At 37.0% G+C, this 18728-nt stretch overlaps 1 protein-coding gene across 2 annotated transcripts in view; it reads right to left on the bottom strand.

Moving 5' to 3' along the window:
- LOC141403595 (uncharacterized) overlaps nucleotides 1-18728 on the bottom strand; it is a 177531-nt gene that overhangs the window by 24211 nt on the left and 134592 nt on the right. For both annotated transcript variants that reach the window (XM_073986262.1, XM_073986271.1), the window contains one exon: nucleotides 1916-2568. In XM_073986262.1, the coding sequence (XP_073842363.1) occupies nucleotides 1916-2434 (519 nt within the window). In that variant the 5' untranslated portion in view covers nucleotides 2435-2568. The remainder of the gene's footprint in view (nucleotides 1-1915; nucleotides 2569-18728) is intronic.

Genomic DNA, 18728 nt, shown 5'->3' with positions numbered 1-18728 from the left:
CGTTTTTATGAGAAAAAAGTATTTTAATTCACACAGGATGAGGGTATATCTCTGTCGGCAAAGCCGACTGATACTTTATTACTTGTTTTGTGCATCGTATTATTTCTCAGAGACTCGAAGGTAATTTCATTGGAAGTGAGGTGGATATGTATACTAGAGTGGTTTTAACTCAAAGTGAAAAATCTATGCTACAACCCCCCTAAAGTGTTTAGTTTTGTTAGATTTTAAGATCGCCAAAGTTTTAGGACAATTGGGATATGTTAACACGTGCTACTGGGGCCTCAAGGTTTCGATAATAATTTGTATGGCGCCAAAAAATGTCCAATCGAAAAGAAAATTTTACCAATTCATTTCTGTGGCTGAACAAGTAATCCTAATAAATATTAAGAAAATCTGTTGGATTTCAGATGAGCAGTACCAGATATATATTGATACTGTCTAGGTCCTGTTATGATACCAAAAAATTATGTCCCCACTGAAAAGGAATATGAGTTCAATCAGATTAGTTTCCATAGAACTTGAAGGCAATTTTAAATGGCTACATATGTATGTATATCGAAAAATTATGATATTCAAAATTGAAAAGAAAACAGAAAAGAGGTACTGGAGATTTTTTGCTCGAATTATGTGGCAATGCTGCGAGTCAAAAGTTTTTATCTTTGGCAACAAATCCGTAATTAAACATGACCTCGAAATTAAGTACAGGCTGACCACGTAATCGCATGAGAATAGTCACGTGTTAGTTTGACAAGACTTCAAGCTTCCGAAACACACATAGAACAATAACTGATAAAATAGCTCAGCTGGATTGTGCAGTCTAAGTGAATAAACAATTACCGTGTTACCAGAGCCATAGCATCTAATTCCGAACTTGCAATGCAAGTAAAATTCGGGAGATCGCTTAAAACCGAGATTTCAAAAAGAAAAGCAAACGAAGGTGGTTACTTGATAACGATCCGATCCCTCTGCTCAAAATAGGTTATGGGCACTATTAACAACTCCCCCCAGCAAAAAAAAAACATAACACGTTGCTTCTTACATGATATGTTTTTTACGTCACTGTTACACATATACACAAAGTGACAACACATATGTAAAAAGCAGATCGTGTAAAGTAGCCATTAGTAAAGAAGCACTAAAATTTTCTATCACAATAATAAATTATTAAATGGTAAGAAGTCATCAAATGACTTAAATTTAAGAAAGTATTAGAAATTATCATTGACTCAATCCGAAATTTAAGTTAAACAACATCAATTCAGTTTTTCGTCTTCTTCCGATTATAGAAAATCTTTGAATAATAAATTTTAAATAGCACAATATAAGACCATGCTTTTTGAATTTATCTAATTCGCTTATGCGCCATTGGAAATCAAATATTCGGCATTAAATTAAAATCCCTACCATTAAAATCCCTATCACGTTCAGTGGTGAAAACAAGGACTTCAGAAAACCATCGATTGAATATGAACCAATAGGGGCGTTATGATATTACATTGCTTTGACTGTGTTACCGAATATGTTTATGTTCATCGCAAAATGTGTTATTTGCGTAAAAAAAAATTACATATCTTGGTCCCGATTTAGAGTTGCATGATTTTCTCGCGGCAATAGCCAGTTTATAGGAGAGAGAGAGAGTCTAGAAAAATAAAAACACTTTACCTCTCAGCATCCTCTCTCTTCTACAAACTGACATTTGCCGAAAATACAATTATATAATGTGCATCTGCTTCAAAGATCGTCCTACACAGTTCAAAACAAAGACCTATTTGCAATTGAACTCTACAAGGTGATAGCAATAATCGTATTATAGGTTTGAACCAAAGCCACCAATTTCAGTGCCTAACAGGCTGCGAGACAAAGTTCGCCGGGTCCACTAGTATATAATAATTTAAAAATTTGAAATAAAACTCACCTCATAACCATGCAGCGCTGGATCTGTTGTACTTGTCGAACTGCCATCACTTAAACCGCTTGTATCACCATGGCTATCGCCTCCATTGGCACTAATACTGGCCGTACTATTACTACCGCCGCCTCCAGCAACTGTAAGGTTCCCGCTACTGGCATTAACACCACCACCGCCGCCTCCACCCCCATCATGTGTCATTGGACTACTGCTATCTGTCGCCGTGGCACTGTGATGGGTTGTTGTGTGATGATGGTGGTGTTGATGGTGATGATGTGACTGATGATGATGTGTATGATGAGAATGATGCTGCGGATGATGTTGTTGCTGCGGTGATGTTATTGTATGCTGCTGCTGCTGATGATGATGATGACTACTGTGATGTAGATTAACATTAACACCCAAACCTAAACCCATATCGGGTGCAGTAACAAAATCGAAAAAATCTGTTTTCGATATATCCTCCGGACGAAAGGATTCACTGATATCCATGCCAGTGGATGACATTTCATCGGTGCCAATCATTTAGGCAAGCTTTATTCGAAATATGTAATTTCAGCCACAATTTCAACACGTTTGGCACCGGGTTAGATTATATTTGTGGGTTGTTTCAGTGTGTCGGGGGAAATTTCGTGAAATTTGAGGATTTTAGCAGAAAGCTGAAATGGAAGAGATATAAAAGTTGTTATTAATATATTTTAGGAAAAATTTAACTAAAATTGGGACAAAAAAGAGATAAGAAAGTAGTCATAAACTCCACAATATTGAATAGAAATTTAAATAACTATCAGGTCAAGTATTATTTGAAAGCTGTAAGGCTTTTAGTAGACCATGTCACACCAACTCCCCTTCACACAACTGCATACATGATGCCCTGGTTCTGTTCCCAGGCCACACAACATCATATTTTAGGTGGTGCCAAAAATACCCTTCAGCGTAATGTAGGCAATATTTGCTTCTCCCGCGGTCCTGTTAAAGTACTGCAGAAATCCCAAATCGTCCTAATGGGTCTGGGTTGTTTGTGGGAATATATGCAAGTATGTGTAATATTATCATAGCAGTGACATTCCGTCAATACATTTCTCCAGTCAAATACATCTGTCTCGGACAGACACAAATACATTCAGAAAGCCATGCCCAGTCAGTAAGAGTCCAAAACTCATGCTAAAGCAGGTGCAGTGACGATCGTAGCCTCACACATGAATTTGTACGCCCCAAAGAATAGCCCTGCACCGCCTACCATCTCCATCCACCATATCGAAAGCCCGAGCCGATCATGCTCAGCAAACTGTAAACCACGCTCTAACTTATACACCTCGCTTCCAGATCAAAGGGCGTCAAGTTACACCTGCAAAATGTTTTTGGACACAGTTAACACCCCACCAAACATTTTAACAAAATTACACGCTGCGACCCAGAAAAGACTCAGCTGTGGAATATCATGCAGGCACCATGTATGGTATTCACAGAGCGACTGTTAAAGCCCCAATCTGTCCGCGTAACCCTTCTGACCGTACCGGCAACCGTTGTCAACTTATCCTTTAGGCGATTAAATTGTTTCCGGAGGTTCATCCTCTGAGGTGCATGACTTGACTAACTTACCCTATGTCATGTACACCAGCTCGAATGTGGACGGCTATTAACCCACCTGCCTTTCAGTAAATTCAGCACCGTTGTATCAACCGCCTCCTCAGCACCCACCCGGTCATTCCAGACCCCTGCGAGATCACCAACCATGACAAGCAGGTCATTCGCATACGTACAAATCGTGGAAGTGGCAGCTCCCGAGAATAGACGACTGATAAATCACTGCGGGCATCCTCGCTTTACATCTGTCCAGACCATCTCACTGGCTTTTAAGACGCAAGCCCTTGTTGGACTAAAATAACTAGAGCAGAGAGCAAATTTCAGACACCTGATCTCTGGCAACTACGAGAGCACGAAGTCAAATACGCCCTAAAAGTCAACAAATACGCCAATGGCATAGACCAGTCCATCCTTTGCATATCTACAGTACTTTTACCTCATACCTCTTTATACGGCATAGATACGTTCCCAAAATGTCGGCCGTAAAGCGAGGCAATACATTTCATACAAATTCATATTAACAGTAAGAGATCGGTTCCGATTTATTTTAAAGATAAGGTATGAATTTACAGTGGAAGTAAAAATATGCCTTTTACATCGTGGTTTTAATAAAAATAAATATATATGTAAAGCAATAAAAACAAGTAAAGCATGAACATTAAGTAGGTATGTATGTAATAACAAAAACCAAAACAATTCATATAGTGTATATAAAAATATCTTAAATATGTAATAAGTTTAATTTAAATCAAGTTTTTCATGGAACAGCTTTAAAAAAATTGTCCAGTGTCTGTTGTTTAACATTTCTCTGATGTTTTTCTTAAATTAACGATTTCTTCTGGCCGTATAACGAGGCACAACGCGCCGTAAAGCGAAGGTGTTCCATAATTTAAACAGGCCGTTATAGAGAAATGCCGTAAAAAGAGGGGCCGTATAAAGAGGTATGAGTGTTACTCTCGGTAAAACCGAACTCATACGAACGTCTTACAACTCGTCACCATAATCACCAACAAATATGCCAAGGACATATTTGCAAGTTCAAGTGTGTCTCATACCATCCTGCACATACGCGTGATGCTGAGACAAACTCTCGCTGTAGCACGTCAGTATCCTCTCCAGCACTTTTGCAAGCACTGGCACAATGCGTATGCCCTGATACAAACAAATATCACTCCTCACGGGTCAGGGAACTTAAGCAACATTAATATATTCAGGCATAACTATCCAGATGGCTTTATACATCATTCCATCTATACCGTGGATACCTGGCAAATTTCTACTCCTAACCCTACCAGAATAAGCGAGAAGTGCACAGTGAGCCAGATATAATTTTCGTGTCATCTGTTCTGACAAATATTATCACCTGGCAACACGTCACTTTACTTTTGTTAGATCATCACTAGCAGCATACAGCCGACTTCATCACCTCCAGCACTTTTCTATGGCACCGGCACCGGCAGAAGTTTTATCCTTCAATTGGAGTGCGTTACCAAGCACACAGGAAGTAACCCTGACGAATGCAACCGCTAAAAACGGCCTCAATATACTCAGGCATGAACTTCATGATAAGCCATTCCAGTCATACTGCCGATACCTGTCGATTTTCTACCCTAACCCATACCAGAGGCTGAGATGGCTCTACTTTTTGTATGGTGAATGAAGTCGCCCCATCAGAATTAGCGAAGATCGCCACAGTTCGCCAAATATAAACATTGCGTCACCTGGCCTCACAAATTACAGCATCTGGCAACACCCGACTTCACCACCTCTGAACGCCGCACTTTCACCAACCACAAGGATGCTAATTGGTAAAAACTCATAGGATTGATTTGTCCAGCGTCCTGATATTCGGGTAGCAAAACGGACTTAAGGGGACATCATCTCAACTACAGCCTGCTGATCCAATACTTGAAGTAAGAACATATTTAAGAGCATGACGTAAGTAAGTGTTACGATATTCATCGAAGCAAAACTAATAAGGCAGGGTCAGGAAAATAATGATAGAAGTCAATCGGTTAGTCGGGGAGCATAAGAGGAAATACTGTTGCAACACCAGAGCCGCAAGAAGTATTTTATGAAAAACGAGAGTGCGTTTGGTGTCGAAAAAAAAGTGATTGGCTGTACGATATAGTTCGCATCTACAATTTTTTAATTTCTTTAATATAAAGGCAACATCTAATATCTCGACCTAGTGCCGATAGACTCAACATGTATGTACATATGGTTCGCATTGTTCTGCTATGCTCACAAGACGATAACAACCACAGTGAAAATCATTAGAAGAAACGGAAAATTACAACAATACAAAATAAATAATAATAATTAATAAAAATCAGCAAAATTTGTCTCTGGTTTGGTTGGTGGTGTGTGGTAGTTTTTGTTAGTTTTTCAATCTCTCAGAAGAAACCAGTATTTTTTTCTTTATAAAAGGTATTCTTGAAATACAGAAATTTGAACATTGGTAAGACTTTATGAACACTATTCCTAAAATACAGTAATTTTTTTCTGTGTATCGTCAGCTCGCTTCAAACCGACTACTACAAGCCGCGTATCACCAACCCAATTACTACTACTACTGCATATCGAGCCTACTCCTGCCCTACGAGACGTCTGCTACAACTTTACCAGCATGACACGTTCTAGTGTCCTTGCCAAGCAAACACCTCCACCCGAAGACGATTGCATGCGAGCCCACAGTAAGAATCCACTCTGCTGAGACGAATAAACAACAAATATAAGAATAAAAAACACCATATCGCTATAATATACACATGATAATCATAATTTAAGCACCAAGAGGAGATTTTAATCATAACCGAGATACTCAGAAAATGTGGCTTGAATTGTATCACCTCCGAAAATATTGTATTTAGCATGTGGGAGTATTGAATAATTCGTCCACAGCGAATGGGTCTAATAAGGTTATTGGAATATCTTGTTGCTTTCTTCTTGTAAAATGATTGCAAAATCTTCACAAATAGTTTATTTTTTATTTTGATTAATGCTATTTTTTAACTCTTTGGCCACGGTGCTCAACGGTGACAAACTGGACTTGGACGATTGGTCACTACCAACAAACCACCAAAGTGTCAGTCAAACATCAAAAGATTTGGTAATGTCTCACAATGTGCAATGTGTGTAAGTAAAGTAACTGCAGAATGAATGAATGAAGAAATAAAAAAACAACAAAATATTGAGGCCAGAGTTTCAAAATTGTCTGACTGGTGGCACAGTTTAACTAAATGTTTTGCATTCTATGCAAATGTTTGGTAGTGATTTTTTGCTGCTCTTTCCTTTTTTGTTGTTGTGTTGCCGGCACACGGTGACACTTGGAGTCATGTCTCTTGCGACCGTTTTTTTACTTCTTTCTGTGCAATATTTTATGGCTTTGTTGCTGTTAGTATTACAAAATTGTGTTAACACTTTGTCACCCTTTTTCTGTCAATAAGATTTATAGTTTTTATTTTGGATGGATGAATGGAGTGCCACAAGACATGTCCAAAGACAGAGTGAGAAAAAAGAAAAAAAAAAAAACAAAAACAAAAAAAAATGCTGCAAAAAGCCAATGTAAACTAAAAAGTTTAATCTAGAGATGAATGAGAGACGGATTGATCAAATGACAGTTGGATAGATAGAGTAAAAATGCGAGTTCTTTGTGGTGGTAAAAGAATTATTGTTCTAAACGAAAAAATTTATTGTGGAATTTTGCATTTTTTGACTTATGAAAGAAATTCAGTTCTTTTACATTTCTTTAATTAACTTAATAATTTTTGTATTTGAATTTAAAAATCATTATACGGTATTTTAAATCCTCATAACATGGCTACTACATTTTCAAGAATTGATACGCAACACATCGATCGACATCCATTGAGACACATGCCAATTTTGTTACAGTTTCATGGTTTTGTTGTTTGGTCATATTCAAACCTCAAAACCGCAAAGCAACGGTGCGACAAGTTAAACTAAATGATACAGAAACTCATTCGAAAAAAAACATAAAACTAAAGCTAAAGGAAAAAAGTGCTCACACTTTTTATGGTTATGGGGCAATGTGGTGGCATGCCACCAACACCAACACCGCCACCACCACCATCATCATCGTCCTCGATGGCAACACCAATGACAAAATACTAGTTACCAACAAACATTGTCTTGTAGGTTGCAGCATAGTAGTATCAACAACAACGTCAATTTTTTCCTCATCACAGCAAACAGCGTAGTTAAGTAGTTATCCCCCACCAGAGGAGTACTGCTACTCATCAATGATTCCAACAGGTCTTGTTGTCGGCAATTTTTGTTTGGTTTTCTAGTCTGCGTGCTGGGCTATCTGTCTGTCTGTCTTTACTGCCTGCCTGCAAGTTATGTTTGTAACTCGGGCTATGTCTGTAAGTCATTTCAATTATTTGGCGATTTTCATTTTCAATTCAATTGTAATTGGATTTGTTGTTAAAATGTGTCGGTTATAAGTTTTTCCCCTCTCGCTACTTTAATACACTACAATGCCGAACAAGGGAGTTAAACCAAATAAATGTCGATGAAATGAGAGAGAGAAAAATATGTAACTAAAAAAACGAAACAATCAAGAAATATTCGTTACATAGCCAGGAATTGTTATGCGGCAACAAACAAAGATTTCTGTTCAATTCAATGCAATGATGATTGGAATATATATTCAGCGTTTTATTTTCTTTAGACAATGCGGAATTTTGATTTATGTCAGTTACTAATCCAGAGGGATACATTAATTGTGACTATAACAAAAAATGTCTTAATAAATAAAAAATTAAAAAAACACATGGTGGTACACTTATGTCATAACATAGGCTTTAGTTTGGAGTTCTTATAGATATTCGTATCATGGAGGCTGACTAAGTGCGGGTGAAGATACATAAACAGTATTTCTTGTACTTTCGCCTCTTACAAGTTTCCTGCTGGAAAATATTAAAGTTCAAACACCACACAACTTTGCATTTTTTGATGAACTTTTGACATCTCAGACCTTCCCGGGGCATTTTTATGTATAGAGCAATCAGATACTCGTGTGTAAGCCCCAGATGCTAGATTGCAACTGACTAAAAGATGTGGTCAAAAGTTCATCAAAAAATGCCAAGTTACATACATAAACAGCATGGCATTCTCGCTGAAGTTATCGACTATAAGCACAAAAAAAGTTCGACATAATTCAAATGTGGATCTGGCATTCTTTTGCTCATTTACCAGAAGTGAATTGAGAATGCCATGCTGCTTATGTGCCTCGTCGTTAATATTGTAATAATTATAACCTTAGCTATGTCAGGTTCTGATTTCATATTGAACTAAATTCACAATCTCAAGAGTGCAAAATAAATCTCAAATAGTACATATTCTGTAATAAGATGGGAATCCCAGTGAATATTGAGTTCCCTCTTACCGTAATGTAGGCGACTTTTCCTGTGTATTTCAGTTATGTAAAACTTATCTGGGTCTCAAAGTGGGTATGCACAACTGTCTTGCACGGAGAAGGTCCTAAGTATTTCAGCCATGTAAAACTTCTCTACAACTGGTGTCTTAAGACACGCCGTTCGGACTCGGCGATAAACAGTAGTCCCCATATCATTGAGCTAATATGAATCGGGATGTGTATTCCCAACTGACAGTATTTGATGTCTACTAGTAAAATTTATAATAATTCAAAAATTTAATGAACAATATTTCCTTGTGAATAGTTTAATAATTCTAATCCAACTATTTGATTTTACAGCTTAAAGGAGTTCTTACTACCTGGCAAAAGATGTATTGGTCCAGGCAAAACTCTTACTTCAACCATAAAAGATTAATATTTGCGGTCACTGGTATTAAATAATTATTTTAATAACATGGGCTCGCTAGACTGTAGTCCAAGTGGAACAATAAATCGTCTATAGTAGTTGTATAGCTAGAAAATATCTCCCGACGACTTATACTTCCAAACATCCTTATAGGAGAGATTTTCAAAACAAGCGGCGACATATTTTATACTACAGTTGTATAAAACTTGTGAAAAATTTTCTATATCGATTGCAGAATTCAAGTAAAAAAGGAATGTGCTGAAGGATTATAATCGTTCCACAAACATCCCATAAGGGACAAGGGAGACTTCTCCCATATCAATGAGTGCACCCCGATTCATATTATTCAAATGTCGCCAACATTACTGAGGGGTATTTTGCCACCGTTGAAAAGTGTTTTGATGTTGCCTGGCCGGGGTATCGAACCCACGACCTTATGTGTGTAAGGAGATATAAGTCAATTAAATAAATACATATCATTAGCTGTACGACTTTCTCTTGGATCCACTGTATATAACAGACACGTGTACCAATATAACAGAAATAAGTAAAAAGTCGTTAAGTTCGGCCGAGCCGAACTTTTTATACCATCCACCAAAAAATAGTCTTACACCCTGTTTTTGTTAAAATGTTTATTAGATTCACACGAATTGTCAAATTTTGTATATCGATTTACTCGCCTTCACGCTAATGTAGAGCGCTGACTTTTAAATGAGGAATTCTTAAGTATCTATGAAACGCATCGACTAACAATTAGGTCTGTATGTCGTCTGGGGGCTGAGCTGTGGATTACATTATTCTAAATTATTACGAATGTAGACGAACGAACAAAAATAAGTTAGAAAAACAGGGGATTGGATAAAATGGAATAATTAGCTTCCTTTCGCAATTTTAGGTGGAAAAATTGTTCGATCACGGATACTCTAAATGCCTAAATTCTATAATCTAATCTAAAAAATTTGTTCATCCAGGTGAAAGGTACGACCTACGGGGCTATATCAAAGTGTTGACCTATCGTCACATTTTTTGTGGAAAAGTTTTATAACCGCAGGGGACCTCAAAAGTCAAATTATTAAAATACCGAAAATCAGGAGGTACCGTTATATGGGGCTATACCAAAACATGGACCAATGTTGACGATTTTTTGTGAAGAAGTTTCGTGACCACTGAGAACCTCAAATTTAAAATTACAGCTAAATCCCTCAATGTACCGAAAATCAGGAGGTACCGTTATATGGGTCTATACCAAAACATGGACCAATGTTGACGATTTTTTGTGAAGTTGTTTCGTGACCACTGAGAACCCCAAATTGCAAACTACAGCTTGTAAAGAAATGTACCAAAAATCGGGAGGTACCGTTATATGGGGACTATACTAAAACAAGAACCTATGCTGACTATTTTCAGTGAAGATGTTTTGTGACCGCTTAGAACCTTAAATGTGAAATTACAGCTATTTCGGTTAAAAATTATAGCTAGAATCCTCAAAATACCGAAAATCGAGAGGTGCCGTTAAATGGGAGCTATACAAAAATATGGACCTATGCCCATAATTTTTGGAATTTAAGTTTGTTGATCACGAGGAACTCCAAACGTCAAATTATAGCTAATTCGGTTTGAAAATGTGACTAAAAACGTCAAAATACCTGAAATCGGCTATACCAAGACTTGACAAAAAACCCATCTTTCCAAAATTTCAGCGTCCTATATCCATTTTTGTGGATGCTAGAGTGATTACCACAGACGAACGGACGGACGGACGTGCGTAGATCGATGGTATAAAAATGCGAAAATCGAACATACGTAACTCATGAAATTTGAAAATAACGATTTTCAGACCTCGTATACGTGGAATTCAGAGGTCCACGACCTGTACAGTGAAGCAGGGAGTTCCCCAATGAGGAATGATATCTCCGAAACTGTTTAACTTTTACTATTCTACTATCATGGTCTCAGATTCCACCACTAATAACATCTGTGTCACGCTAAATGTCTATCTCATTAATCTTTTTGAGTTCTTCCACTAGGAATATCGAAATATCCGCCACAAAATTAACAGCTACATTGTATATAACACATGGACTACGGATGTGAAGCTCCCACATAGTGTTTTGGCATGTCAGGAGAGATTTTTATGATCTAGAAAATATAGGACAAAAGTTATAAAATATAACGTTTAAACCAACAGGCATATTAGGTAGTATGCCTTGACAAACGATTATTATCCGCATGTTACAGCCGACTCAATTCCTATTGGCCCTAGATCAACGCAGCACATCTGCAAAAACGGACAGAATGATACTCTGCAACTGTTGAACTGCCCGGCCAAACTAAATCACCTAAACCCCACTTTGGTAAATTTTAGAACTTGGAATTAGAAGCAGAACCAGATTAATAAACTTATAACGTGTACACATGTAGTAGCTGCTACAAAATCCACAAAGAAGATTCAGAAAAGGTCAAGGGGATAAAACTTTCCGATTCGTGATATACCACTTGTTGAGAAACCTTAAGCGGCTAATGTACTGGAAAGTTTAACCAATATTAGTCTGAGGAATTAAACCATCACCAAACCTGGCCTGTGTGTATATAGCAACTTTCATGTATGAAAAGTAGGGTGATGATTTTTCTTCACCTCATTTCCCTGTATCATACATATTTTTATGAGTTTGAGTGACGTTGTCATTGAAGAGAATTAATTTCAATGAGATATTGTCCCTTTTGCGGCTTGCATAACTTTAATCGCATCCTCACAATACTGGCTGCTTCGGAAAATGCTGATTGGAAAATCATCTTTTTTCCAGCGTGTCATCGAGTATTTGAAAACTTTTGGGCTAGAATGGAATGGTATTTACAATGTGTTGTTTGACCCTTTTACGATTTCTTGAGCTTTCTCACCTTTCAATTTGAGCGCAGACAACTTAATTTATTTAGATTAATTCTTAGGGACTAAATATTCATATTCAAAGACATCAAAGTGTTTTCCATTAAAATGCATTCTCTACTTCAACCGATCAGATTCATTGTAGTAAAACTTGAGGATTCCTGACTTGAGGACCTGGTGGTACACCGTGTTGTTGGTTTTTGTTTATAAGAAAGCGCCTTGCAATGCCTGTTGGGTTATGCTTCCTATTGCTTGTTGATGCTGCATTGTCATCCTCTCAGGGAGTACAGTGGAGGAGGAGCAGGAGTCCTTGGAAGGATGACAATGGTGTCTGTAAGTCTGAATGGTATGTGCACCAGTTTTTAGAGGGTTTTGTCCTCTTTCAACATCCCTTCCTTTACCTTGGTGATGTCAAATGGTTCCTTCAATGAAGGAACTTTTTGACTTCTGCTACCCCGCCCGTACTTTTCTAGAAATGTTGTTAGTTTTAGACAAATTGGTTGATCAGATATATGCGGGAAGTTCAATGTTTTTCTCCATACGGCTTGAAGCTATAAATAGGACTGTAAATAATGACCGCTCATAAATATGGTTTCCGTAAAAATCGTCCCTTACATGTACTTACTTACTTACTTAGCTGACCCATTACAGAACATTTGTTCTATAGGCCGAACTAAGAAAAGATCTCCAATTCTCTCTATTTGTTGCTTCGCTTTCTGGAATACCGCGCCTTTTCATCTCATCATCCACTTGTTTTCGCCATCTATTCCTTGGCCTGCCAATTCTGCATGCACCGCCAAGCGGTCCGTGTTTATACACCTTTTTAGCGGGGTCATCATCGCTCATTCTTATGATATGGCCTAGCCAACGCAATCGCTGCATCTCGATACGTTAAACAATATTGATGTCGTTGTACAGCAGATACTGCTCGTGGTTCATGCGACGTCGATATTCACCGTCAACGCAAATTGGTCCGTAGATCTTTCGAAGAATTTTTCTCTCAAACACACCAAGCACTGCCAGGCTTCGGAGCCATACATCAGCACGGGTAGTATCAGTGTTTTGTAGAGCGTTATTTTTGTTTGACGAGATGTGGCTTTGTTTTTAAACTGCTTACTTAAACCAAAGTAGCATCTGTTGGCCAATACAATTCTTCTTTTTATTTCACAACTGATGTCGTTTGTTGTGTTTACGGAGGTGCCGAGGTAGACGAAGTCTTTTACTACCTCAATATTATAGGAACCAACTTCCACAGTCGGTCCGAGCTCAATGGACGCATTGCGCGTCGACACCATCAACTTGGTCTTCTCACCGTTTACCGCCAGACCCACTTTAGCAGATTCTCCTTCGACCTTCATAAAGGTATCAGTTACTTCTTTTACTGATCGGCCTATGATGTCTATATCATCAGCATAAGCAAGTAACATGTGACTATTGGTGTAGATTGTGCCACTTCTTTTGACGTTTGCCTCTCGTATAACCTTTTCCAGCAGGATTATGAAGAGATCACACGAAAGGCTGTCTCCTTGTCTGAAACCTCTTTTGGTACAAAACTCTTCGGAGAGGTTCGTTCCTATTTTAACTGAGGACCTCGTGTCAGTTAAAGTCATTTTACAAAGCCGGATGAGCTTTGCGGGGATACCAAATTCAGACATGACTTGGAATACCTTTGAACGCAGCGGCATGTCGAAGGCTGCTTTATATTCGACAAAAAGGTGGTAGGCGTCGATCTGCATCTTTTGAGTCTTCTCCAGGATTTGCGGCAGGGTAAATATCTGGTCAATGGTAGACTTGCCAGGTCTAAAGCAGCATTGGTATTGGCATTGGTCCAATTATCTCGTTGACCATAGGCTTTAGTCGTTCGCACAATATCCCTGACACGATCTTGTAGACAATAGGGAGTAGACTTATGCCCCTTACATGTAGTCAACGGAAAAATACACATCAATTAAAATTCACTTTCCTGATATAACATGAAACGTTACTAGACTCGAACCAAATGTGGACGTTGAAAACACATTTTTGATGTGGACGCTGAAATGAATGTTTTTTCTTCCAAGGATTAATGAACAAATATGAGTTTACTGTGAATACCGGCCCCGTTGCAGAAACGGCTAAAACTCCAAAGTGAACTCTGGGCGACATTCAGATATGCTTAATACCCCCATTTTTTGCAAAATTATAAAATTATCATAGCTTAAGAAAGATCATACTTTGTATCAAATTCCATCATTCTGACATTCATCAAAGATGATTAAAAAAACAAAGCCGCTCAGATGAATTTCTTTAACCATCAGTCATTTGTGATATACAATTGAGGCAATGTCTCCTCCCCCTTAATTATAAATGATTGGAAATAGAAACAAGGCAAACTAACTATCACCTGGGCAATAGCATTTAATGATTTTCTCTCTGTCTCTGATTTGATGCTATCACTTGTCCAAGTGTCTTGATGATGTCCAACACAACAGGTGGACAAAATTATTACATTGTTGTTGGTATTGGTTGCAATATCTTGACGAAGATGAGGCCAAGACGAAGTGAGCTGGTAGGAAGAAAGACCAAACAGAAATCAAGCAATGAATGAAATTGTAGAAAAACTATACAATTATGTTGTTGTTTTCTTTTGTTGTGATGTTGTGGCATTCGTGGTTAGCAGCATCTTTCTTTTGGAAAATCATGAAACATTAGCAACAACAACAACAAACTATGTATAGGAAAGACATAATAGTTTTATTATTTGTTGTGTCTCTGTATTTAAGTTGTTTTTTGTTTTGTTTTAGCCAATTCCATTTGATTAATGACAATTTGCAACACTCCGCATCACCACCATCATGATCAACACGTTTTGTTGTTGGACATAGAAGATGAAACTAACAGCTGTAGATTACGATGATGATCCACTATGCTAAAAAAAGCTTGAATGAACTTAATGAATGAAAAAGTAAAAAGTTAGAAAAAAACTCACACACATATTTGGCTCGCAAGCCCGTATTTCAAACGTTGATGGTTTTTTACTGAAATTTTGAAATAACCAAGAGTTTGCCTTAAGCTGATTATAAATTAATTGCGGCGTTTTACGATATGTTCGGCTTCTCCAATTAAATGATAAGAAAATAAATAAAAGCTCCACTTTACATGTGCACCGACGCACAGTCGTTCAGAATCGTTTTTCCTGGTCAAAATTCTGTAACTTTTGCACGGATAGCGATATTTTCATAATTCTGTTTTGTTAAACAGATAACACAATCAGCTTTGAGATAAATTATAAGCGGTCAAATTCGGTCTGGTATTTGCAGAGAAACTCAAGGTCAAAGTTAAACTTTTGAGTTTTTTACTATTTTTCATCGAACTATCAGTGTTTTTGTGTTTTCATATCTTCTTATATATTAAAGACTAGCTGACCCGGTCCGCGTTGCTGGCCCGTTGTTTGGGTTCTCCGTGTAAACTTTAGTTATCTATCCAGTATTGATACACCCATAATTAGGCATCCCTCTAGAAACTTCATAATATAAATCAATGTTTTGACATAAATTCCATATAATGGTATCCCCCAAATTTAAGATATTAAATCTCTTTTATTATACCCTTCACCATAAATTGACAGTTTAAAGCACTTTGTGACCCACATATAATGGTCGGTGCACGTCAATTGACATTGCTATATATTGGATTGTTGGTCTCGGTTGGGGTCGTAATTATTACTGCAAAGAATTGTTGGTATAGGTCCACGTTTTGATATAGCTCCCATAGAACGGTACCGGCTGATTTTCGCTATTTTTGAGGATTTAACATCATTATCACACCGAAATGGCTGAAATCTGGTTTTAATATATTTTAAAGAGGAGGGCATAAATATTCGTATCGACCGAAAGACACGCCTTTTTATTTGCGCTCGGTATGTAACAGTAATAGGTTCACGTTTTGATATAGCTCCCATAAAACAGTACCTCCCGATTTTCGATAGTTCAGAGATATAGCCACTGTTCAGTATACGTCCTCGTTTTGATATAGCTCCCATAGAACGGTGGCGCCTGATTTTCGCTATTTTTCGGGATATGTATGGCAACATTTATATAATTCATAAAAAAAATTACTTCTATAAATTGTAGTTGTTATTATCGAGATTTTTCTGTATTTAAAAAATGTATTTTTACCTAGCTATTCCAAGGACTGAAATCAATGCTCATGAAGTTTCACTTCCCACATTTTGAGATTTTATCCGTAATTATAATATTTTCAAAAATCGAACACGATCGCGGTATTCTGATTCCAATGATGATATTGTATTGTATATCAATAACTTTGTCTGATTTCCAATGGATCTTTCTGGAATTTCGATCTTGTGACATCTCAAGTTATCCGGATTTTACTGTATTCCAAAATGTGGAGTTGATCGCGCTGTCCCACTTATTGTTTAGTGTTCAGCGTTTATAGCGTTTTTTAGGCATGCTTACAAAATTATGTATATTATCTGAAATAATAAATGTTTGCAAATTTTGTGATGACCGCGATATTTCACTTTTCGCGATATTTCACTTCCGCGAAGACCATTCAGGGTCAAGACAGTAATTACAGTAGTATTGCAAACAATCTGTAAACAACACGTTCAAAAATATCATGGACTTCAGATTTAAAAAAAAAATTTTGGAGGAGAACCTCCGGTCACTACACTTAGCCGTATTAAAATAGCTCACGACCGCGCTATCCCACTTGTTCAAGCTAGTGTTTATATCATTTTTGTGTCACGCTTACTAAAATTATGTATATTAATTGAAATAATACATTTTTGAAAACTTTGTGATGACCGCGATCATTCAGGGAAAACAATCTGTAAATAATACGTTCAAAAATATCAAAGATTTCAGATTTTCTTAAAAACATTGTGGGGGAGGACCACCGGTCACTATAAAATCAGCTTACGACAGTTCTAATTAATTGAAATAATACATTTTTGAAAATTTTGGGATGACCGCGATTTTCACTTCCGCGACGACCATTCAGGGTCAAGACTGTAATTACCATATAGCATTGCAAACAATTTGTAAACAATATATTAAAACGTATGTTAAATTTCGCGGTTTTCTTCAAAAAAATGTGGGGAGGACCACCGGTCACTACACTTAGCGGGATAAAAAAATAGATTAGGACCTATTCTCAGACCTAAAAACTCCACATACAAAATTTCATAAGATTTCCCAATCGATTTTTCGGAATTTTTATATAGTGACATCTCAAGTCATCGGGATTTTACTGTATTCCAAAATATGGCGTTGACCGCGTTATCCCACATATTGAAGCCAGTGTTTTAGCGATTTTGAAGTCACGCTTACTAAAATTAGGTATATTATCTGAAATAATACTTAAAAAAGTCCATTTGTGTAAAAAGGCTGTAATTCATATTGGAAACGGTATGGAAAAAACACACATTTTTTCTCTTATAATTTCAATTAATTTAAAAAAGTGTTAAACGGACGGAACGGTACGGGTACAAAAGTGTATATGAACTGAAAGAGGAGACTCTCGGGCATCTTTGTGTGAAAACAGAACATTATTCCATGTTGTTCCACAAAAGTTCTAGTTCACTAAACTTGCAATTTCAAAAATTTAGTAGCTGAGGAAAAATAAAATAGCTCATGTAGTGTAAACGCTACGGTAATTTATTAAAACGATTTGTAAATGCCACAATTCTACCTACAAACAAAAACAATGAAGACAATATCTGTTAAAGTTTCCGAGAAATAGCTACTCCTTTCTCCAGAAATTTGCAAAAATTACATATTTCCCAAAAATGTTAAAAATTTTCGTCTTTAGGGGCACCCCACGCCTACACCTTCCAATAGTTTGACCCAATTTTTTGGTGTCCTTAGTCTTAATATGTTTACTATCGAATCCCATATATAAATTAAATATCTTTGACAAAACAAACATTTCATTTTTGGCCAGGAAAATCAATTTCTTGACCACCGTGCGACGTATGTATGTATGAGTTCGTCTAGTTGTGTCTAAAGGGTGAGATAATTTACTTGCTCCCAATGCCGTGACTTTTCTAATTATGACACCGTTAAATTTGGTCATGAACTTTAAAGTAGAGCCACAATTAAATTTCTTTGAAATTAAAAGTAAATAAATTTTAAAGTTATTTATCACCGTGGGTACGTATTTAACTGCGAAATAAATTCGTGTGAAAATCCAAAATATTTAATAACATTGTAAAATTGTGACAATTATCTAATTGCAGCAAATTTTCATGGACTTAAATATTTTCCATAGATTTTAAGTCTGCCGTATGATAGAAGGACTACAAAATGCAAAGGAAATGAAGAAGGAACAGAAGATACTAATGAATACTCATGGATTTTTTTTGAAATTCTTAGACACATTCAAATATCAAAGAGCTATGCAAATTTCACAGAAGTCATCTGAAATTGACCCCAATCATGCTTGTTACATGCATGCATCTTCATCTACTCACACACACACACGTCCAAAGTAATTATTCAAGTCATGACTTTCTTTTATCATAATTACATCTTAT

The sequence above is a fragment of the Musca autumnalis genome, unplaced genomic scaffold (genome assembly GCF_047663935.1).
Source record: "Musca autumnalis isolate F117 unplaced genomic scaffold, ASM4766393v1 scaffold_1, whole genome shotgun sequence".
NCBI lineage: Eukaryota > Metazoa > Arthropoda > Insecta > Diptera > Muscidae > Musca > Musca autumnalis.
The sequence above is the reverse complement of the archived record's forward strand: the minus strand, read 5'-3'. Positions and strand labels throughout refer to the sequence as shown.